Below are 23,782 nucleotides of genomic sequence, written 5' to 3'. Positions count from 1 at the left end.
CGTGCCATTTTCAAATTCACTTAAATCACCTTTCATTCTGATGCTCTGTTTGAACTTGAATAACTCGTCTAGATCATGTCTACATGCCTTAAATGATTAGATACTGGCATTAAGGAGCAGTTTAAGTGTGCCTAACACTGTAAATAAGTTGGGTTTTTTGTAATTATGTGTAATTTAAATATGGAATTCAAAAACACTTTAAGAAGCCTCCAAACATGGCGTACTCCATACTTCCAGCTGAGAGGAGCCATTTTTCTTTGTTTGGCCCAACACAGATAGATAAGCTAGCCTTTATTAGTCCCAGAGTTGGGAAATTTACGCATCTAGGTGGACAGTAGATTTGAGAGACACTTTGAGAACAGCTGTAGCTGAAACTGTAATTGTCTAGCATTATCTAAATGTAAGCAGTTTCATTTACTTTTCGAGAAAAAAAATACTGGTTAGCTCTGTGACACCATGACTGTACATGGGCACACTGGGTCTAACTTGGCTACGACAGGTATCTTTTTTACTGTGACTAATACAACAGAACCCCTTGTCTTTTAGAGCAGGTTACATAACAGCAAAATGTTGTCCTATACACTCACTGCACACCAAGGACACTGTCTTGACATTGTTGGTAACTGCCTGGGCTTACTTCCACTGCAACCCCTGTTTTCCTAACCAGAAGCAGGGTTCAATACACGTGCACGACTCATTCGGAGCTAGGATTGGCCGAGAGCCCTTCGCTAAGTCCCGCCTCTCCGCTTTACGTCAGCAGTGTCTGTGGAGATCTGCATAGCGGACCGAGAGCCGCACTGCACGCTGACAAGCCAGGACAGGGCGAGGCGGCGGCCCCAGTGTATGCCCCCATCTATCGTCGCTATGGGAATTAACACAGCGTCCTCTGTGAAGCAGACCCTCACCTTGCACTATCTAAAACCGGTTCACCTGAAGACACAGAGTATAAAACACTGCAGTGGAGACTGTCACTGCTCAGAGCCTGGCTCAGCTTCTCTCCTCCGGTAAACTGAGGAGGACGATGATAATGATGATGAGAAACATCTAGAGATGAGAAGTCTTTCTCAGGCCGTCACCTTGGACCTCTGCTCGACCTTCATCTGTATACTCTAAATGAGGATCATGCCTGCCATGTGTGTGTCCGCAGTGGTGAGTACATCCCATTTCCATTCACCTCCGTGCGCTTTTTTCTTTCTTTATTCTAAGGATTCCTCCAGCAGGTTCTCCATTTAAAGGGCCAGAGCCTGTTTTTTTACCCCCTGCTCTGATTCAACTTCAAATGAATTATCCAAATTTCTTTAAGAATTTGACACGTGAAGAATAGATTTAGTTATTTTTGTCACTCATTTATTATTTTTTCAGTTCAGCGTTTGAAAACTGTGTCACGAGTCTCCAGTGGAAGGATGGAGAAAGCAAGGCCACTCAACAGTCTATTGTTTAGCCCTGTTGCACTGCGAACAACTAAACGTCAGTTAGCGGAGTTTAAACTGATAGTTTTTTTGTCACAGCCGATAAAGAGTATGGCTCTAGATATTTAAACATACAAACAAATAAATAAACAATGAAAAACTGTAAAAAAAAAAAAAAAAAAATGTAATGGTTCTTTACAAATGTTTTACAATTCCAATTGATTTTCATTTTAAAAAGTCAAATTATTATTATTATTCTTGTTATCGCCATCACTCAAGTTTTAGGGATGGATGAGCTGATGTTTTCATGTGTTTTAATATAGTTACAGTGTCATCATCCCAGCCTCCAGGCAGATGAGACTGTGCCTTTGTCTCCTCCTGGTCATGTTGACTTGTGCTAACAAAGAGTGAAGTGTTTCCCTTGGCTTTATGCAGGCATCATACTTATTTCATATGGGCAATTTTATGGAATCCATAGCTTTGAAAAAAGTCATTTATTTAAACAAAAATAGCTTTTGCCGTGATTATATCTTTAAAAAAGTTTATTTGATTTTTATTTTCAAACATTTTAAAGCTTTAAACCTCTGCTTTACTGCAGTGGGTAATGCATGTGACTTAGGGGTAGTAACAATTTAACCTCTCCACTGGGAATTTCAAATAAGCAATTAAAAAGTACCATCTGCAGTGCACTAAAAAAGGTTTGGAGCATGCTGGCAGGACTAACACACAATTTATACTTTACACTACTGCATGGCTACTAGAGATGGCACGATACCACTTTTTTTATGTCCGATACCGATACCGATATCATAAATTTGGATATCTGCCGATACCGATATGAATCCGATATAGTGTGTTTTTTAATCAATAAAACAGTTTTTTTTAATGTCTTGCTGCATTTTGTATAAGTTCATACTCAAGTTTAAATAAACAACAACACTAAAGCTATTCTGTTATACCTGTATGTAAAAAATACACTGTGCCCAAAATATTTCATAGTTCAGCAACACTGATCAATCTAATAAACTTAAACCTACTCCATCCTTCCTATTCTGGTATTTTAAAGAGTACTTAGCAGAAATATTAAGCAACCTAACCAATAGGGTTGCAAACTCCCAGCAAAAAAAAAAATAGGGAACCACCCCCCACCCTCCGCCTCATGATGCTTAATCGATGTAATCAACTTTAATTTGATGGAGTGTGAAAAAAAATGCACAGAAATAAATCATTTTTCAACAATAATTAAATAGATTCAACATCTTTCTTCAGCAGAATTGCAGAATTCACAGATGGTACCTATAGCTTACTAGGGTATATTAGACTTAACAGTTACTATATACAGTAATGGACTTCTATACATTTTACATCAGATTAAAACTTTGGGTGTAAGATTCAGATAATTATTTATTAAAAGCTAGACATTTTAAATGAGATTAAGAAAGAAAAGTATGTCTTTGTTCCCCCTTTTCCCTGTTAATGCCATATCGGCCCCCCTGGCTAAACTTTGCTAGATTCGCCCCGGCACAGTTACCAGCCGTCAGCTGCGTAGAAAAGGATCCTGGTCTAGAAAGTAATATTAAATAAATTCTAACAACAGCTTATCAAGGTTAAACGTGCTGCTGTTGTTCAGCCGCTGGTTTCCTCTTTCTGGTGCAAAGTGTGCCAAAAACAAACAAGAGAGACGGACTCGTGACAGAAAAGCCGATCAGCTGATCATTAATCAGTTTCATGAAGTAGCGGCAGGAGAGGGAGGGAGAGAGAGGCAGTCGCTCCATATATCGGTTGTTAAGCTTAACATGGGAACGCTTTACAAACATTCAGAGATGAACTTACACACTTGCTTTACTTCTCTCTGGGATAACTTCCTCGGAGATGAAATGCCGGATTGCTAGCGAGGCTACAAATACACACAGCCGCTCTATCAGGTGATGCATACTGCGCCGACGTGCTACGGTTATGAGCCGAGTTACGCCGTGTCGCAAGTTTTGTGAGGTGCTTTTTTGATATTTAATGGATCGATTACATTTTTTATTTCTGGCCGATATCCGATCCAGTAATTTACGTCAGTATCGGACCGATACCGATACGTAATATCGGATCGGTCCATCTCTATAGGCTACACCTCTATGGGTCTGTTAATGGTGTCATCTAATTATCTCCATAAGAACTGATTTGTGTGGATGGTACACATGTTAGACTACAAACACTGTCAGCTGCTTTCTGTCTATTATATATCTATGTTTATTTTATGCATTTAAAAAAAGTGTCCCAACAAAAGTCAGATCAGGTTTAGTCCGAGTTGTTGCATGCAACTTTAGTTGTTGCTTTGAATTTGCCAGTTACCTGTGTCATGTCATGTTGCCTGGTGGAAAACAGAGACAGACATCTGCTAGGGTAATGCAATGTTTTGCAATGTATTGCATTAGACTAGTGGGCTAATAGTCTGTAATGGATGATATAAAGCACAGACACAACTCCTGGGTTTGGTCATCAATAAACATGCTCAGGTTTTCGGTCTCACTTGTTAGCTTTTGTGCTTTTTTTTTTTTTTTTTTTTTTTTTTACAACAGATTTTAAAATAAGACCACAGCCAATGTAACAGTAAAATATCTAAAATGTATAAAAAGTAAAGCCAATGCAAAGTGCCTTAAACGTGTATTCTGTTTATTGGCCACCAAGGTTTGATGCTTAGCGAAAAACTTGGAATAGAATCTTATAGAGGTCTATAGGAAAACAGCTTTCTGACTTTATCCATGGAAACACTTTCCTACTAAACTTATGGGCTCAGTAAATTGGGCATTTTTGTCTCTCTGTCCTTCACAAAGAAGCCAATAGCCAATGAGGGTGTGGTTTCACTGTTGGACCCGCCCATTTCTCATCACATCTTGTTTCAAAAGACCAGGATGGCGACTGTGAAAACGCTCAGCCTGATGCTTCAAAACATGACATTACAAATCAATGTCTAATAGTGAATGATATCACCAGAAATTCACCTTGTATGATACCGGAGACAATTTAAGAGAGAGGCATGGCATGTGAACAGTCAGACATTAGCAAAGATGGCAGTGACATAGGGACTAAGTAAAGCGCTATACAAATACAGGCCATTTTTTACCATATAAATTTTTTTTAATGTTTTTAATTATGTAATTTTCAATTTGGTTCTGCAGTGATGTTAAATGGAATCCAGCCATTAATAATATCATGACAGTCTTTCTTCTAGCCTTCATTAACTTGCTTGGGCAGTTATTTTGAAGCATTTTCTAAATTAACTACTGGCCATCCACCAGCTCCCAAAGAAGAGTTCGTGTGAACAAGTTGTGTGTGAATATTTTTCCAGACTCATCTATTTTTAATGCAGCCATTTAGTATAGACTGAGTGTTTTCACAGGATGAATTTGTGGAATTAATTTTTTCGGATCATACTCGATTTTTCAGATTGTTTGAATGTAACAAAACAGATCTGACCAATGACACCATTTGGTGCGCTCATAGTTCAAACACACATTCGTACTGAACATACAAAGATGTGGAAATAGTTAAATATTACTATTTTACATCAGACACGTGATTAGATAGAATCAGTTAGAATCTGTTTTGGTCCCACCTCTGTCAAGAAAAGCTTAATCTGACCCACTGACATCCTAAAATATGCACAAAAGTGTTACAGCTTTATCTCCTGGATCAAACCATGAACTTCTCCCTGCTGCTGCTTTCTTGTGAGAATTGGATAAACCATGAATCTTTTTTTCTTTTTCAGGACCGGCTCATCATCACTTCACATTTTTTCACAGTGCATTTTTTGAGGATGAATTTTTCGTAAACACTCAATGCTTGTGATGTTTCTTCTGATGTTACCCAACAAATTTGCATCCAAAATTTCGGAATTCTGTGACATTTTTTCACAAGGTGGCCTTTAGGGTTCAGCGTTAGTAGGGTTAGGGATAGATTGAGAAGCGAGAACAAATTCTGTTTCTGTATGCCAACTAAAAAATCCATACTTCAATTGGCATTAAAATATGAAATGGCAGATGGCCATCTTTCCCTGAGCTTCCCTAGTTCTGTCAGCGGTTTCTTCCTGCTAAAAGGGAGTTTTTCTTTCCCACTGTTGTCAAGTGCTTGCTCATAGGGGATTGTGTGATTGTTGGGGGTCTTTACCCTACAATATAAAGCGCTTTGAGGCAACTGTTGCTGTGATTTGGCGCTATTTGAATAAACATGAATTGAATTGAACTGAATAAATGGAAGACTCTGAACTGAGACATACTAAAAGACGATGAGTATTTATTTTTTAGACATAACCCAGAGACACTATTTTAGCCCAAATCTAAAAGAGTAACCCATTTTATTAATTTAATATGACAGAGTACAGTCAATGAATAGCAACATAAAAAAACCTATATCACTTAAGTTATTGACTGCATCCATCTATTTTTTATTTAAATTGTTAGATTAGTGCTTTTTAAATGACATAAAATCTCTACTGCTGAATGGCGACCCCAGCTAATGGCATATTTCAGTACTGTTTAACCTCAAACACACTAAAAAAACAAATATTCCTGTAGCACTTGAAAACAAACACAGAACCCTAAGCTACAAAGAGTGCTATTTTTAAGTTCTCTTTTCACAAAGAATGAGCTCATCTGGCAGTCCTCCCATTCTTCACTCATTACAAATAGACTCAATAAACATCTACAGAAATAATCATTGCTGCCTATTGTGAGTGATATGTTCAGCGCGACTGAATCCAAACAGAGCCTCCTTCTCCCAGTGAGCAGTGACACGAGGATATGCAGCAACAGGTGCTGGGTAAATGTGTGTATGTGTGTGTTCGCTGGTTAATAAGACCATGTGGGGGTGCAAGCGTGTGTATTTGTTTTCACTGTTTGTTTGCTAGTGTGTGTCTATCCATGCATGTTTGCTTATGTGCATTACTTAAATTTGGATAGTAGTTACAGCGTAATGTTGTCTGCCACAAACATCCCACCCATGTAGTGTATGCACGCACACACAAAACACGTACACCATCCTAAACAGTAGCTGATTGTTTCTGTCATGACCAACTGTGTACAGTTAATGAAGTCATTTATTAAAACGAGTCATGTAAGATTGATGCATGGAAAACTCCTCACAGACAGTCCACTTCCTGTTCTGTGGTAAACCTTGTAAGTCTTGTCACAGGATGTGTTCATGTTGTGCAGCACAGCTGCAGTTGCTTCAGATCACAAGTCTTGAAGACAATCACTGTGTCTCTGACGGGGTTCATGCGGTCACACGTTACGTATGTTACCTGCATGTTTTTGACCAATGGTGGTATGTTTAAAAGCATTTAAACGTGCTTCTGTCTGTTGCACATATTTCAAGTCAGTGGGTTCATTTGGAATTTGTGTAAAGTCACAGGTCTCAGGGGCCATATTTACTTCAGCCTAAATATTTAAGCCTTAATTAAAAGTCTTGCATAGAGCATTGCAAAGTCCAGTACTGTATTGATTTTGGGAAATATATTAGAATGAATAGCTATGACTCAACAGTTTTGCAGCAGCATCCACAAAAGTATTTACTCACAAAGCACTTCCAGTATCCAGTAAGTCTTTGAACCAGTGCAGCACTCTCACTTTTAATGGAACCCTATATGGAATTTTTTTTTTCAAGAAACCTTAATTAGGAACCACTGGTTACTAAAAGTAACCAACCGTCAATTTCCAGGGATGAAAAATGTAACTAACGCAGTGCCAAAAAATGCAGTTCCTCTACTGGAACTGCAGTTGTATTAAGAATAGGTCAGCATGAAAAACAATATTCTTACAGATTATTGCATCCTAAGTGTAAAAGCCTTTTGTCTCTAGAGCCAAATTTTTACACAACTGTATAATGTTTAGCAAAATTTCAGTGATGACAAATTTGAGTGACAAGTGGCTGCTGCTTTTCATTGTGAATTGGCTGTTTAGTTTTACCTGCTTTGTTAAAGCCAAACTATTATTTCATATAGCTCAACAAGCTAGCTAGTCAGCACTAGTATACAATAAGAACTGCAAGCTCTAAAATCCTATCTGATGGTAGCCATAAAAATATTCAGAGAGGTGAAAAGCTTACTGAATAGTTTTGTATTGATAAAATGTTAGCCTTCGCTGTTGAAGATGTGTGAGCACCCTCTATCTAATTAACTGCTAAGAAGCTAATACTAAAGATGTGTTATTATGCTACTGTAATTAGCTGCACTTGGAACCATAATAAACTCACGGGTTTCTGAATCATCCACATTCCACTGTAACACAAAGCGTTCACTATCAAAATGCTTCAACTTAACTTACAGAAATATATTCTATGCCTCACATTTTATTTATTGCTGTTTCCTACTCTTACTTTTTAAAAATGTTATTGCTTGAATTGGAAGTTGCTTCTGGGTGCCTTATTATTTCCCAAGATATAATGGAGTGTCAGAATCTTTTAGTAGTGAGATGTGTTGTTGGGACCTATGTGGCTGTGTGTGGATCTTCATAATACAGACTCTATGAAAAAAGGGCAAAACTGCCTTAAAGGGTAATTGCAGTGGTTCAGTATTGCACTGATATGTTGCTTGATGGCTAAAACCTAGAGATTAAATAGGAAAAACATTTAGAATAGAGGCAATAGAATTGTTAGCATGACCTGTAATTGACATGCTCATATGTTCCAAACTCTACCCTTTTTCAAACCAGTTGGGAAACCTTACAGATACTACCTCCAAATACATTTTTCCCCATGATTTCTTTTTTTGTTTGTAAGCATAATGTCAGTTATATAATGCTGCTAAGCTATGGAATCGGTAAGTGTGGTGAAAAAGGCCTGACCTATTGGCTCTGTTTCTGCTATGATGCTTGGGAGCAGAGTGGCACCTGGGCGTCTATGCAGTAGCTGCAGTTGGAAGTAGAATTACAGGTTTTGTGCTTAGGGAGTCACAAAGTCAGTTTGAGAGTTGTGTTTTCTGGCAGTGTGTGTGTGTGTGTGTGTGTGTGTGTGTGTGTGTGTGTGTGTGTGTGTGTGTGTGTGTGTGGCGGGTGGGAGTGCTCAGTGCAATCCTGCTCTGCAGTGGTGGTACAGTGGTGCCACACTGATGCCTCTGTGATGTAAACACTAGCTTCCTGACTGAAGACTCCACCCTCAGATCTTTCGCTCTATCCTCTGCTCTGTGCTTCACTCTGTGAGTCACAGAGACATCAGCCAAATGTCCACTGGGATTCCATCTACAGTTTCTACCAGCAAAACCTTAACCTTCAGGTTCAGCTAGCACTAGCTAAACATAAATAGATCCTGAATGTCTCGGAAAGTTGATTCTGTTAATTTGGACGTAACGTCGTCACTCATCCAAGTGACTCCTTCAGGCTCAGCTGACTGCAGGTTTCCCCAACCTTATAAACAGTACCACTGCATAATAACAGAGATGTGCACCATTACCTAACAATGAGTCACAAGCCACAATTTCACGATTGTTAATATACAAATTATCATGAGCATTGATCAAGTGGCCATGAGTTCTGTTCACAGACACTTGGGGAGTGACTGTAACATGGTGAACAATGTATTCAGAGGAGAGGGCCTAACGTTTGCCTGAATCTTTCAGCTCACGTTTGAGAACTTGTATCTCTGTTTCTTTTAATGTGTAGTCTCAAAGTTGAGATCATCAGAGTCAAAGCTGTACAATGCTTCTCTGGGGGCAGAGAGGACTTTATAAAAAAAAAACCAATTAGATGTTTTTTTCACACAAGGGTGTGACTGAAGAGGGGAATCAGATCGCACAGCATCTTAAGTTTTTTATTCAGTTTTCTGAATAAAAATGGCCACAGGTGCATGGGAGGCGAAACAGCAAGACACCCACTGAACCTGAATCTGCAGAGGTTTCATTGTGGCTCTCCAGACAGCGTCTGTCTGTCCTGACAAAGTACCATTACTGCACTTTGCTTCCTCTTCTGCTCCTGTGTGTCTTTGTTGCCAGTTTGTCTTGTATCTAAAATGCAGAAAGAGGGAGGATTAAAAAAAGCAGAGGGCACACAGCCAAATGTGACCATGTGCTTTCCTGCCATTAGCTTACTCACAGCTTCCCCAACATGCTGACTAACAGCCGTTGCAGTAATTACCTTCATTGGCTTAAAAGCGTAGATGCAGACAGAGAGGGGTCATGAGGTCAGTCTGCTCCCTGAACAGCTTTACCATGAGAGAAATAGAATAGAATAAAATCCTTCCCTTTTAGCAGGAGAGGTTCTGTTTTTTGTTTAAACATCCAAATGTTCTGTTTAAGCAGTGTTCTCCACACCTTTAATAACTGTTCAGTATTACCAAGCTCATAATTTACAAGGGCATATAATGGAATTAAATAGGTATGAATTCAGTTGATGGTTAAGCAAGAAAGTATTCACAGGACCTCACTTGTTCCACATTTTGCTATGTTACAGCCTTATTCCAAATTGTATTAAATTCATTTTCACTTCAAAATTCCACACACCCATAATGCTCGTAATATCCAGTTTAAATTCTTGCAAATTTATTAAACATATCTGTGGCGGAGGTGTGGTCCCTAGCTCAGCTGCAGGGGAGGAGTGGTGCAGTGAGCTCAACGGGGCGGTGCCGGGGAGGCAGGTGAGAACACAGCTGGTGGCGTTTGGACTGATGACGGTCTTTTTTCCCCTTTTTAGTGAGGCGGAAGACGAGACCAGCGCTGACCAGACTGTGGGTTGTTGCATAAAGAACCCTAAATGAACGTGACATCTGTGAGCATAAACAGTGTGTGTGGAGGGAATTCTACAATATCAAACAAAAGCCATTTTCAGATCTCTGCAGAGATGTTCAGGTTCAATCCGGTTCTGGGAAGAGGGTCATCTTCGCTTACATTCCTATAGAACTGGACAATTTTTTGCAATCACACTTGCTGCCGCCTTGTTGCCTAAAAGAATACAAGTTTCAGGCACTTCTGTGTTGAATTTGCTTTTAAGACCTGGAAGTCGCTACCATCTGTGGCTGTGTCAGGCTTATAGGGTCACAGGCTATTACCATATTCTATGACATTAATATATAGACAGTATATGCTTTATAGTCCAGCATGACGAGAAAGCACAGAGTCATCTCTTTTACATATAACAAGGATAATCAGTGAACATAAGTGGAGATCTTCATGCTAAAAAAACTGTATTAAGTAACTAGAAAAATTTGCATTTCCTGCGAAAATGCTGTGTGGATGCTTTAAAGCTGAAGCTGTCTGCTAAAACTAGCTGAAAAAGCTGAAAAGTTGCAGAAATGGTAAAAACTTTGCAGAAGCAAAGGAACTTTGCTAAAATGTAATAACTTAGCAGAACTGCAATATCTTAGAGGAAACATAATACTTGGCAGAAATACAATAGCATAGCAGAACTTAGCAGAAATATTGTAACTTACCAGAAACATGATAACTTCTCAAAAATACAAGAATTTAGGAGAAATAGTATAAGATAACAGAAAGAATATATTTAGCCAAAAATACTTAAACATTACAGAAACACTATGATTTAGAAAAATAGTACAACATAGCAGAAATACTGTGATTTACCAGAGACACTGTAATGAACTATGAATATTGTAATTTTAAATTAATACTATGTTTTAGCACAAATACTCTGGTTTAGCACAAATATTATAACATAGCAGAAATACAATTATATAGCAGAAAAATATAATATAGTAGAAATAGTATGATTTAGCAGAAATACTGTAATCAGCACATATACTGTAACATGACAGAAATTCCTCCACTTAGTAGTAATACTATAACATAACACAAATGTTATGATTTGGCACAAAAACCATGATTTGGCAAAAATACTATGATTTAGCAGAAATAGTATGATTGAGCAGAAGTACTAAGATGTAGTAAAAGTACTTTGATTTAACAGAAATACAATTATGGAGGAGCAATACTTTAAAATGGGAGAAATATTGATATACACACACATACACAGAGCCTAAAGGGAACAGTATTTCTGCCATGGAGTGTTAACAAGAATCTGAGGTCCATATTAGAAAAGCTGCTAAAATCACAAAAGTTTACAGAATTGTAATAAATGATCAATATGAATTAGTGGTCTGTGATAGTGTATTAATTTGTAGGGAAAAAAAAAACATGTTGACCAAGGTGGAATTGAACCCATGACCTTTGTGTTGCAGACCCGTGTCATTACCAACTGTGCCACTGGGAAAGAGAGTGAGCACCTGGAAAACAGGGTGATGAGCAGTCAGAATTAGATCGCGGTGAGAGGCGAAAAACGCCGTTTTTTGGAGTTACAAAGTGATGTGTAACTCAAAAACTAGGTGGACTAGAAGCATAATTCTTGTACTGGGTGAATCAGCGGACTTTGGTGTACTTTGACTGCGATTTTCATTGCTCTTTGTACATCCGTCGCTGCGATATGACGAGAGAAGAAACGGCAGACCTCAGATATGATTGGCTAGCTGGGAAGCCGTGCAGGCCCTGATATGTAAATTTGAATGTCTCAGTCCTCACAGAGGATTGGCTGATGGGGACCTGGCAGAAATATATAAAAATAGTATGATTAAGCATAAATACTACATTTATCAGAAATACTATATTAAGCACAAATCCTATAAAAAGCAGAAATACTATATTAAGCACAAATCCTATAAAAAGCAGAAATACTATATTAAGCAACATAAATATCCTATAAAAATCCTATAAAAAGCAAAAATACTGTACTATAATTTGGTAGAAAAACTATAATTAATCAGAAATACTATATTTGGCAGAAATACTATATTTAGCACAAATCTTATACAATAGCAGAAATAGTATGATTTAGCACAATAGTAATAACTTAAACAGAAAAATTGGAAAAGCAAAATGGACAGCTGAAAAAATGCTGAACATGCTAAGGGTCCCTCAAATATACTTTTTAAATGAAAAAAATCGGCAAATAAAAAAAATATAACAGCCACACAATCACAAATATGGACACATATGGAAACACACATGCACAAAGAGACACACACACAAGATCCAATTCAGTCAACCAGTCTAAATATATTGAATTTAAATCATACAATAAGATGCTCCCATAAAAAGGCGCCTCTCTCTCTCTCTCTCTCTCTCTCTCTCTCTCTGTCACACACACACACACACACACACACACACACACACACACACACACACATACACACAGGGAGAGAGAAGTAAGTTTGAGCTGCTGAATTTGAATCCACCAATCAGAGAGGCTGTGTACTTTTTCCCGCCAAAACAGGTGCACGCAGCACAGAGAGACACAGGATTTTTGCAGTCTATTTCTCATAGTGACGACTCCCCTCAAACAAATGACCATAATTTCCTAACCGTAGGGGCTCATTCTTACACTGTTTTGTTCAGAAGAGATGGGGGAATCTTCAAGTGTTGACAATTTATCATTAAAATATGAATTATTAAAGATATTTGACTTCTAATGCACCATAACTGAGTAGAGGCGAAGCGAAAACTGCCTTGACTTCCCCTCAAACAACGCTTTGTAACTCTAAATCTATTTGGAGTATCGATATCATTCTTTCACCGTAAGAGACAGCAGGCTTTGGTGAACAGTCATGGAAATTTTCAGGTCTCTGTGGAAATCCAAAAAAAAGATATGACGAGAGAAAAAATTGCCTCATTTCCAGAGTTTGAAATCTGAAGAAATCTGAGCGAAGGACGAATTTCCTACCCTCAAACAAGTCTAACTCATCTCAGAACGGTAATAGGTGAGAAAAAAATTCTTGAATTGTGAGCGTCAGGAGTGTCTGAAGATATACTGGGACAAGCCTCATGTTTTAACTTCGCTTCATTGAGGAGATATGACGATTCGAATATGCCTCTCATTACAGAAATCAAGCGGTGATTTTGAACAAACTCTCCATTGACTTTCTATGGAGAGTTTTCCGACTTTGTGTTGGTCTGAGGAGATTTGCCAAAATTCTATAAATCTCACAACATTTTCTGAAAGCCAGCAAAAATACCTACGTTTTGATGTATAAATTGTGGAAGTTGAGTGAAAATTGAGCAAGTAGCAAGAAGTTGTTCGGACATGAAGAGAAGACTGCGAAACCTACAGTGGCATACTGGAAGCCAAGTGCATAGCAACCATAACAAAGCATTGAATTTTGTGAAAAATCACAATTTTGCAACTCAAAACTTTAAGAGGGATAAAAGTAAAACGGTAAAAGATTTGAAAAAGCTGATTTATACCTGAATAGCCCAATAATTTGTGAACATTTTAAAGTTTGAATGGTTGTTCTACGTGAAAATATGAGGAAGTAGTTAAGTTTCAAAAACAAGCAAGTTTTAGCAGAATTGCGGAAGTTTCCCATTCATTTCAATGGGACAAATTAAAGGAAAAAAGTGTAATATTTTAAAAAGTATAATAGTGAAAAATACCAAAAGATGTAGCGTACATTAGCAGAAATAGCAGAATAGTTTAAAATTTGAACGGTGAAAATCGGCTGAAAATTGTGGAAGTAGTTAAGTGCCAAAAAGTGTACGGAGCAACTAGAATAAAGTAGAGATAAAGAATAAAGAGAAACAGGAAAACAATAGTGTGGATGCTTAAAGCATCCACACAATAATATTTTCCTATTTAGTTTCATGCTGTAGTTCAGCTATTTAGGGTTGATTTTATTTGTGAAGAACAGCTAACGAGAACAGTAGGCAAACACAATATGTGAGCTAGCTTAATGTTGAACAGCTAGCTTAATGGGATGAAAAGCAGTCCAAGTCAGGTGGTGTTGTTCATGATCCCTTACCGTACATTAAAGGTGCACAGGGATATATACCAAATGGTATATTTTTATTTTTTCTTCCAGCATAACAGCATCAGCACCAATGGTAGGGGAATGGGATAGAAAATTTCAGAATCCTCTTGATTAATACCATCACTTGTGGTAATCTCCAAATGCGTACTGTGTCAGTAATCAAATTCTATAAACAAACAGAAGGAGCTGTGGTAGGGAAACATCCATTGTGTCCTGTAACAAGCAGAATGTTCCCATTTACTGCTGCGGGTGTTTTCACTTTGAACATTGATGTGAATGAATGCATTGACATGAGTGACGCAAGTGAGTTATGAGGAGCGCCTAGAAAACATGCTCTAATGTTTATGGATGAGGTTCTTGGAATGAACACAAAGAAGCAAAGGAGTGGTATGGGAAAGGGCAACAGAGTGCTGAAAGAATGGAAAGCTTTATCCTTTTTAGCACTAGTCGTAGAAAGAGTTAGGCTTCCTTTGACTGTTTAATTGCAAGTAGTCTGTGGTAAGTTCCTTCAAATATTCATACAAGTAATTTCCAATGACCAAAACATACATGTGTGGTTCGTTTATATCCACCCATTCCTACCACATTGGTATCACTCTGACCCCCTGCTTTTGGTTCACAGAAAGATATAAATCTATGCTCATGGTTGACAAACATTCAAATGCGTCATCAGCTAAATTTTCCCCTCAGTGCATCACTTCAAATCCACCAGCCCTGTTAGCTCTGCACACACACATGTTCTGCTGTGGAGAACACCATTAAACACACATTTCTGCAAGCAGATCCACACTTAGCCTGCTCTGTCTTCATCTTTGTCTGTGTTTGTCTCTGTCTCCCACTGTGTGTCAGCACTTTTGCTAATCCTCCTCCTCCCTGGCTTTTTTTTATTTCTGTTGTGACACAATAGCAGCTAATCCTTCATAAAGTCACTTAGTTGTCTTCTCCAGACTGCACTGGTACACATACTTTGGGCTGCTCTCGTCTGATAGTTGCCCCAGCATCAGACCACATGATAGTTATTTTTTAAGCCATACTCACTGTGTGAACTTCACTGCTCACTGTGTGAGAATAAAGTTGACACAATCAAAGTTTTTGCCATGTTGGACTTCGAGTGAACTGCTTTAGCTAGATGCAATATGAATCGAAACAACTTTCAGTTTGGATGTCTACCTCCAGTATCAGAGTGTATGGGATATTTGGCATGCCCAGTTATCTGTCCATGATGATGGCTGATTTTATAGTATAATTATAGTATCTTTCAGATTCTGAAAGTGTGCATGTTTATCATGTGGCTAAATAGCAACCGGTCCCTGAAGTTTATGATCACTGCATCAGTGGTGTCATGTGCCAACTGTGACATCAACACAGTCTCGTCAGTGTTTATACTGGTGCTTAAGGGCTCACTGGATCTATGTAGTCTTCTCCAGCACAATAGGTGTCACCACTCGGCTAAAACCTTCCTGGTACAAGAGTAGATGTATTCTAAACAGCAAGCTGGCAACCTGGTGGCTGTTAACCCCCTGAGGTCTATTTCATCATCAGTGGTGACTCCAACAAACGCTGACTGTAATTCTTTGCTTTGGAAGAAACCAAAGAAGGCGTGTCTGTTAGAATGATTACTTTTTCCTTCTTTTGATTGTCAAGACTTTGGATAACAGTCCAGTCATCACAGCTGATCATGTAATAATAATAATGGTAATAATGATAATAATAATAATAATAATAATAATAATAATAATAATAATGATACATTTTATTTGAGGGCGCCTTTCTAAAACCCAAGGTCACCTTACAAAGAGAAAAAGACATCAATAAAACAGTCGATTAAAATAGATTCTAATAAATTAAAATACAAAAAACAACAAATAAAAACAAAACAAAAAAAACAAATAAACAAGATTTGACAGCAAGTAAAATCTGTATTAAAGCGAGTAAGCCGGTTTAAACAAGTCGGTTTTGAGCTGTGACTTAAATAAGGGAAGGGAATCTATACTTCTTAAGACTGAAGGAAGTGAGTTCCAGAGCCGAGGAGCAGCGCAACTGAAAGCTCTGTTCCACATAGTGATTAGGCGAGCAGAAGGAACAACAAGATGAATGGCAGATGAAGATCTGAGAGAGCGGGAAACAGTGGTGATATGAAGCAGACCATAGAGATAAGGGGCAAGGTTATGAATGGACTTCTATGGGCACCCAGTGAAGCTGTTGAAGAATTGGGGTAATATAGTCTGTTAAGGAAGTACGAGTTATGACCTGAGCTGCAGAATTCTGAAGAAGTTGAAGTTTATGGAGGGACTTATTGGGGAGACCAAATAAGAGGGAGTTACAATAATCGATCTGGGAAATAATAAGACTATGGACAAGGATGGCAGCAGCATGGGGAGTAAGCAAGGGACGAAGTCGGTTAATGTTACGTAAGTTAAAGTATGCAGACCAGGTTATGTAATTAATGTGAGACTGAAATGAGAGAGTATGACGCCCAAACTCTTTATCTGCGGGGAAGGAAAGATGGGGGAATCTTCAATATTAATGGAGAAACTGTGAGATTTGGTTAAAATAGAGGCTGTACCAATGAGTAAAACTTCTGTTTCATTACTGTTAAGTTTGAAAAAATTAGAAGAGAACCATAATCTAATCTCCATAAAACAGTTTGAGAGGGAGGTAGGTGGAAGGGATGAATTAGATTTGGAGGAAATGTAGAGCTGGGTGTCATCAGCATAACAATGAAAATTTATATTATATTTTCGGAATACATGGCCAAGAAGGAGCATGTAGATAATGAATAAAAGAGGCCCTACCCCTAAGAAACTTGAGGAGTGTGATTTAAATGGGATAAACTGAGTAGGTCTGAGAGATATGAGGTGAACCAGGCAAGGGGGGTATGACTAATGCCAATGGACGCTAATCTGCTCAGGAGGATATTATGAGAAATGGTGTCAAATGCCGCACTAAGATCGAGAAGGATGAGGATGGTTAAAAGACCAGAATCAGCGGCCATCACAAGGCCATTAGTAATCCTTAACAAAGCAGTTTCTGTACTATGATTGGGGCAGAAACCAGGCTGAAATTGTTTGTAGAGAATATGGTCATTGAGGTATGAGTGAAGCTGGGAGGCAACTTCATCAAGGATTTTTGAAATAAAGGGGAGGTTTGATATAGGGCAAAGATTATCAAAATGATTGGGATCTGCACCAGGCTTTTTGAGAATTGGAATGACAGAAGCAGTTTTCAAGGACGAAGGAACAATTCCAGTGTTAAGGGAAGAGTGGATAATACGAGTTATGAGAGGAGCCAATGAGGGAAGACAAGCTTTAACTAACACAGTGGGAAGAGGGTCAGGCTGACGGGTGGATGATTTAGATTTTTGAATAAGATTTGATACATCAGCTATGGAGGGAAGAGTAAAACTTGAAGACTGACTGTTAATACTACTAATTTTTCTAAATGTGATGTCATGGAGAGTATAGGTTTTGGAGGCTGTTGTATTTACAGTAAAAGAAATAAACATATGATCAGATTGGGGAAACAATTTTGCTTTACAGTTAGTTTACTTAGACTTCACACGAGTAAGAGGTTAATGTTATAGCTACCCTAAAAATCTTATGATTGGTTGTTTTGAAGTAAATAAGTGTAAAGACTGCAACTGGTTGTTTAAAAGTATCAAATGGTAAAGCCATGTGTTGTCATGGTTGGCTGTGTGGCAGGCAGGCAAGCAGGAGTGGTGGATCCAAAATGCAGGACTCAGACACGGAAGTACAACTTAAAGCGCAGCTTCATTGCTGGGAAAAACCTCTTACTTAACTAAACTCACCAAAAGACAAACAAAAACCCTGGAGGACTAAAACACTGGAACTGAAATACTAAACAGGAGCTGGAGACTAAACACTGGACACACAGAGGCAAAACACACAGCTAGTGGAGGGTACAACACGACAGAGAGCACAGGAAAACACAGGGCTATATACACAGGGAAGTAATCAGGGAATGAGAAACAGGAGGGAGACACAGCTGGGAGAAATTGGACTAACGAGACAGGGGAGCAGTAAAACTGAACACACTGACATCACACAAGACCATGATCCTTCAAAGTAAAACAGGAAACAAAACATACTTTACTAAGACATGGACTAGACAGAGAGAGACAGACTAGACACTGACCAAAACCTACTAAATAATAATCAGAATCAAAACAGTATCACTGATTAATCAGAACATAATCATAATCTAGAAAAACACCAAAACATGAGAAACAGAAAGCTGGTGTCAAAATGACCCAGAACCGTGACATGTGTAGTCTCTAGCATTGCCTGATAACATCACTCTGGCATGACTCAGCTTGGGCCTGTGTAAATGTGTAATCCTAGACATGTGTGGGTTGTTCCCCTAAACCCGCTGAGCTGAGGTTCCCAGCAGCAGTGAGAGGGAAGCCTTGGGGAAGAAAAAAGAACAAAGTTCCCCATGATACATCAGTAAAATTCGTAATTGTGGAAATGAATGCACACCATTTGACACTAAAGTTGTGAGGGCCAGGATGAGTCAGTGTAGTGACTAAGTGATATTAGCGATACCAGATGGAGGTATGAGTGTATCCATGTAAGCTGACTCATATTAAGGTCATGTCTTTTCTGTCTGGTGAGGGATGTTGAGTACCAAAAAAAGGCAATGATAAACCAGAGAATGGTCACAGACTTACCAAAATGTATTTATAAATGAATGAATGAGTATAATGTATGCTGGAATTACATTTTAAATTAGATGATTTCACTATTTATTTCTAATTTGTGACTCTGTAAAAACCTAATATTAAATAAAATACATGTAGGATTTTAGGCACCTTCTGTGCTTCTCCCAGGTGTTGTTATCATGGGACAAGTAACCATTTTAACTGACACACATAAAAATGTACTTTTTTTTTCTTCTAAAAAACATAAATTTTGCTTAATTCCAAAGCAGGTTTAAGTTTAGGTTTTAGGGCCAGGGTTGGGACCATCACTGATGACAGTTTAGACCTCAGATGGTTAACCTCTTAACATCCACAACGTCGCTGGCAACCTGTTGGTTTTGGTTTTGTTAGAGCAACATGCTCAAGAGGGAAATTTTCATAAACTACATGATACATTTCCTACATGTCATAAATTTTTGCATTGAAGTTTTCATATTAAATTGGAATGTAATAATAATAATTCAGTCAGGGCAAAATTTTATAACAAAGCCATGGACAGCATAAAAAATGGTAGCTGGTAAAGGAAATAAGTACTAGAGCAGGGCGATATGACCAAAAATATTCATCATGATATAAATTTGAAAATTTGCGATAACGACATAACTGACGATATAATTGACACTAGACAAAATACTTTACAACTCCACAACTTTATTAGTGCAAAAAAAAAAAAAAAAATCAATGTATTTTCACTTAAACAAGCAGCTGTTTTTTATGTGCATTAAAGTTATATAAAAATTTAACAGTGCAAATGCAAATTCCTTGCTGACAGTTTAACCAAAAGGCATTTCCAGTGGAAATTGGCTGACATATCCTCAGCATAGCCATGTATAATATTCACAAAAGTTAAAAAGAGGTTATACACACACACAATAGGGTAATATTATGTTGAAACACAGTACGTATCACTCCGCGAGGCTCCTGACTACGATAGCGGTAATGCTCCGACAATCCATCAAGTGGTGCGGGTTCGTAGCTTAGCAAAGTCGTACTAAAACATTTGACAGATTTTCGAGCGCCATGTACCACATAAAATCATTTCGAGGTCAGTAAACACAACCAGAATTCATACATAAGGCACACGGGATTATAAGGGGCACTGTTGATTTTCAGAAAAATCAAAGGATTGATTTTAAGTGTGCCGTATTTTCCAAAAAACACGGTAATAACGACGGCCCGCTAGCATGCTCTACCAAAAATAGTGCTTTGTTGTGTATCTAACGGATGAAAGCTAAACCAGTTCCACACCACTGAAGTTGCAGCATTTTTACAAACCAATTCTGGTTCATCCGTTTCATTCAATGATCCGCTCTCGCCCTTCTCATTCTCCGTCGCTGCCATGCTTTTTCTGCCATGTGCGTATGAAAAAAAAGGCACTGTGCATGCGCGTTTTACCCATATTCTATCGCGATATTTCATTTTCTTATCGTTGCCCAACATTATACCTGTATTGCCATGAACGGTATGATATGGCCCAGCCCTAATAAGTTCCATAACAGGATATTAGTTAAGCCTTAATCTATTTGGTTCTTGTAAAATTAAGTTACTTCATACTCCATCTTTCAGTGGACAGTACTGACAAAACCACCTAATATGTGAACCTGACATTGTGGATCCCAGTCCTAAGAATTCAGATAGTGTGTGGTTTTTGCTTTAAACACTTTACTGCAGTATAATGAATGCAGCATTCTTCAGGGGTCGACAATCTGTCCTGGTGCATAAAATTCTACACCAGAACATTTTTAAAAACATTTTTTGTCTTTCGCCTAATAGCTGCCTTCTCTTTTCCTCTCAGCTCTTATGTACAGTTGTGGTCGATATCTCAGCTCGGGTTTTGACCACATCCAACACAGATGACCCGCCCATTCTTTCTCAACGGCACTATCAGCACACCGACCAAGACACGGGCACCCAGCTGGTCTGTGATAAGTGCCCGGCTGGCACCTATGTCTCTATCCACTGCTCTCCAACATCTGTGAGGGAATGCAGCCCCTGTCCCAAAGGCACCTTCACACGGGGAGAGAATGGAGTTCAGCAATGCCATCGTTGCAGGAGTCCTTGCCCAGCCGGCTTTATCGAGAAAACGCCTTGCACAGCCACCCAGGATCGAATCTGCACATGCCCACCCAATACATTCTTGTCAGGCAATAGTGGTGCTGTGTGTAAGCCCCACTCCTTGTGCCCCCCAGGCAAGAGGGTGAAAAAGCAGGGCAGTGAGAAAAAGGACGTGGTCTGTAAGCTGTGCTCTGAGGGGACTTTTTCAGATGTGGAATCAAGTGCAACGCAGTGTAGAAATCACACAGACTGCCAGGTTCAGGGGCTGGTGCTGGTCTTAGCGGGGACTAGAGAGAAAGATAATATCTGTGGACCTCTTTCTACAGCTCCGTCCTCTGCCTCCACCACTGCTTCAGGTGGCTCAGGACAGGCTGTGCTTGTACAGGAACCCATTATTTCTTCAATCTTTCCAGCACCCCTGGCTGGACCTGCACATAAAGGTGAGGGATGGGAATTCTGTTCAATAATGTTTTATTTGAATTTATATAGTGTTCCGCTTTAACTGTTTTTTTTATGTTTCTTTACATTTATAAAAGTTGACTGAATAAAAGTAGCATTTTTCAAACACTTTCCATGTGAAAGATATGTTATGGGTTTCCTGTAAAATCAAAGGTGGCATTTATTGTCTCCTCCCTTATTGCCTTGCCCAAAGGCCTCTTTTAACCCCCCCCCCATACATTATCAACAGCAAACAACATTAGCTACCATTAGCCAAAAAAGTGCTAATCATAATAATAATCCTGTTAAAAATACAATAACAATAAACAACTGGCTTGCAAGGAAGGTTCCACACACTAAATGTGACACAGAAAGCAAGGCAGAATTAGGCAGCAAGCAGATACATTGAAAGGCTAGCAAGTTATTTGAGTTAGAAGGTAAGCTAACATTAACCGTCAGTCAGAATAAAAAGTCTCATTTTTGGGGGGAAATTATTATAATAATAAAATAATAATAATTATTACTATTATAGTTATAATATGAAAAGCAATAACTTTATTTCAACAGTACCTTAAAAACCACACAAAGTGGTTTACAGGAGTTTCAATTCATTGAGGTACCTTCATTTGGCTTTCTTCTGGCTTAGGTTAGGTATTGGTAGTTTGCTTACTAATGAAATGTGAGCATGTCGGGTGCACATATAAATTAAAGCATAAATTAAAAGTGCTTATTCTTCTTTATGAATTATTATTATTATTATTGTTATTTATGATTTTTGATCGTATCCGATTTTTTTGTCTGGTTGTTCACACTACAAATAAAATGTGACAGCAAACGTGCTCTAGTGTGAATGGTTCACGGCCCTCAAAGTGGCCCGCACGCGCAAAAGAAAATGTCACACACAACGCGCTCTATTTACGGAAGTAAAAATGGTGGCTACAGAGCTAGGTGTTGTCGCAACAGTCTATCAATTTCTGCACAGTCATAACCGACAGAATTTTGACAAATTAATTAGAGAAAGAAGGACACTGAGAAAAAAGAGAGCCTGTGCTTTAACCTAGGCCTTGTTTGGAGCAGTGGCTGCTACCTCCGTGCAGAGGTCTATATGGACACGGAGTCGTTTAGCTTGAATAGAATTGTCTCCCCATATGCTAATCAAGTCCAAAACCTCAGTTTCTGTCCATTGACTCACTCCGTCTCCAGTTTCCTACTCCGGCGCTGATAATTGGCTTCTGTCTCGTGTCAGTGACGTAAAAGACGGATTTAATGCGACATGACCATTCAAACAGCAGTCGCTTTCTAAAACATCAGATATGTATCGGATACCACATACGAAAGTGACCTAGGTCGGATCTGAAAATATCGGATTTGTGTTGTTCCCACTGTCATACCATGATCGGATATGGGTCGCATAGGGTCAAAAAAGTCGGATTTGATGTGCTTTCGCGTGCAGTGTGAATGTAGCCTTATTGTCAGTAGAAGTAAAAGGCAAGAGGACCACCTCATTCTGGGAAGAAAAGGAGTGGTGACTGAGTTGTAGTGGGTGTGTGTACTAAAACGTCATAGCATAGTGCTAACAGAAGTGATAAAAGCCTACATCAATTAGCTATATGAGGTGTATAACAAGTTAGTGTAGAGGTTTTTTTTTTTTTTTTTTTTTACATGACTAATCTCCTAGCAACCAAATATATTCAAGCAACTCTTAAATCCATATATGGAGACATGACAAGGTTATAGAGGTCTTGGAAAACGATCTAATACTTACGGAGGCAGAAAGTGATTTGAAGTGAAGTGATGAAGGAAGTCAACAAAGCGTGTTTGTGCCAACTCATAGACATTCTGTTGTTATGAAAGTTAAAAGTCACCACCTAGTTTTTTTCACCAACACTTTACCATTACGTAGCTTTAGTTAGTGTACGACGGTCACGCCATGTTATAATGGTGCAGTGTGTTAGTGCCAGACAAAATATCACACTGATTTTGAGGATTTGTCTTGCATAAACAGAAGCCAATTGCTTCTGTGAGCAGCAGGGTGGTACTGGCTGACACACTGATAATCAATAGTGGTAAATAATGCACTGATATTGATTGATCATTGGTTTGTTCCAGTGCCCACAAAGCACTGCTCCACTTTTATGTCAAACACATTGCTAATTGTTCTTCTACCATTTCAACTGATTGGAAGCAGTTTTTAAGTTGTTCTGTCTGACTAGTCCCCTCTCTTTTTTTGGTTTAACGCTGTTCCTCCACCCAGGCTGATTACATTGTCCCTCACTCCTTAATTAATGAACAGACTATGAATGAGCAATTTAGAGCTCATCTGCTCTGAGATAACAAGACGGAGCACAGCTTTTTTGCAAAGCAGAAGGAG

General features: G+C 38.7%; 1 protein-coding gene across 2 annotated transcripts in view; it reads left to right on the top strand.

Moving 5' to 3' along the window:
• The first annotated feature begins 796 nt into the window (after nucleotides 1–796).
• tnfrsf21 (tumor necrosis factor receptor superfamily, member 21) overlaps nucleotides 797–23,782 on the top strand; it is a 72,042-nt gene continuing 49,056 nt past the window's right edge. For both annotated transcript variants that reach the window (XM_039599506.1, XM_031732721.2), the window contains exons 1-2: nucleotides 797–1,149; nucleotides 20,714–21,413. In XM_039599506.1, coding sequence (XP_039455440.1) covers nucleotides 1,114–1,149; nucleotides 20,714–21,413 — 736 coding nt within the window. In that variant the 5' untranslated portion in view covers nucleotides 797–1,113. The remainder of the gene's footprint in view (nucleotides 1,150–20,713; nucleotides 21,414–23,782) is intronic.

Source organism: Oreochromis aureus, linkage group 15 (assembly GCF_013358895.1).
Source record: "Oreochromis aureus strain Israel breed Guangdong linkage group 15, ZZ_aureus, whole genome shotgun sequence".
NCBI lineage: Eukaryota > Metazoa > Chordata > Actinopteri > Cichliformes > Cichlidae > Oreochromis > Oreochromis aureus.
Note: the sequence above shows the minus strand (reverse complement) of the source record. Positions and strands in the feature narration are given on the sequence as shown.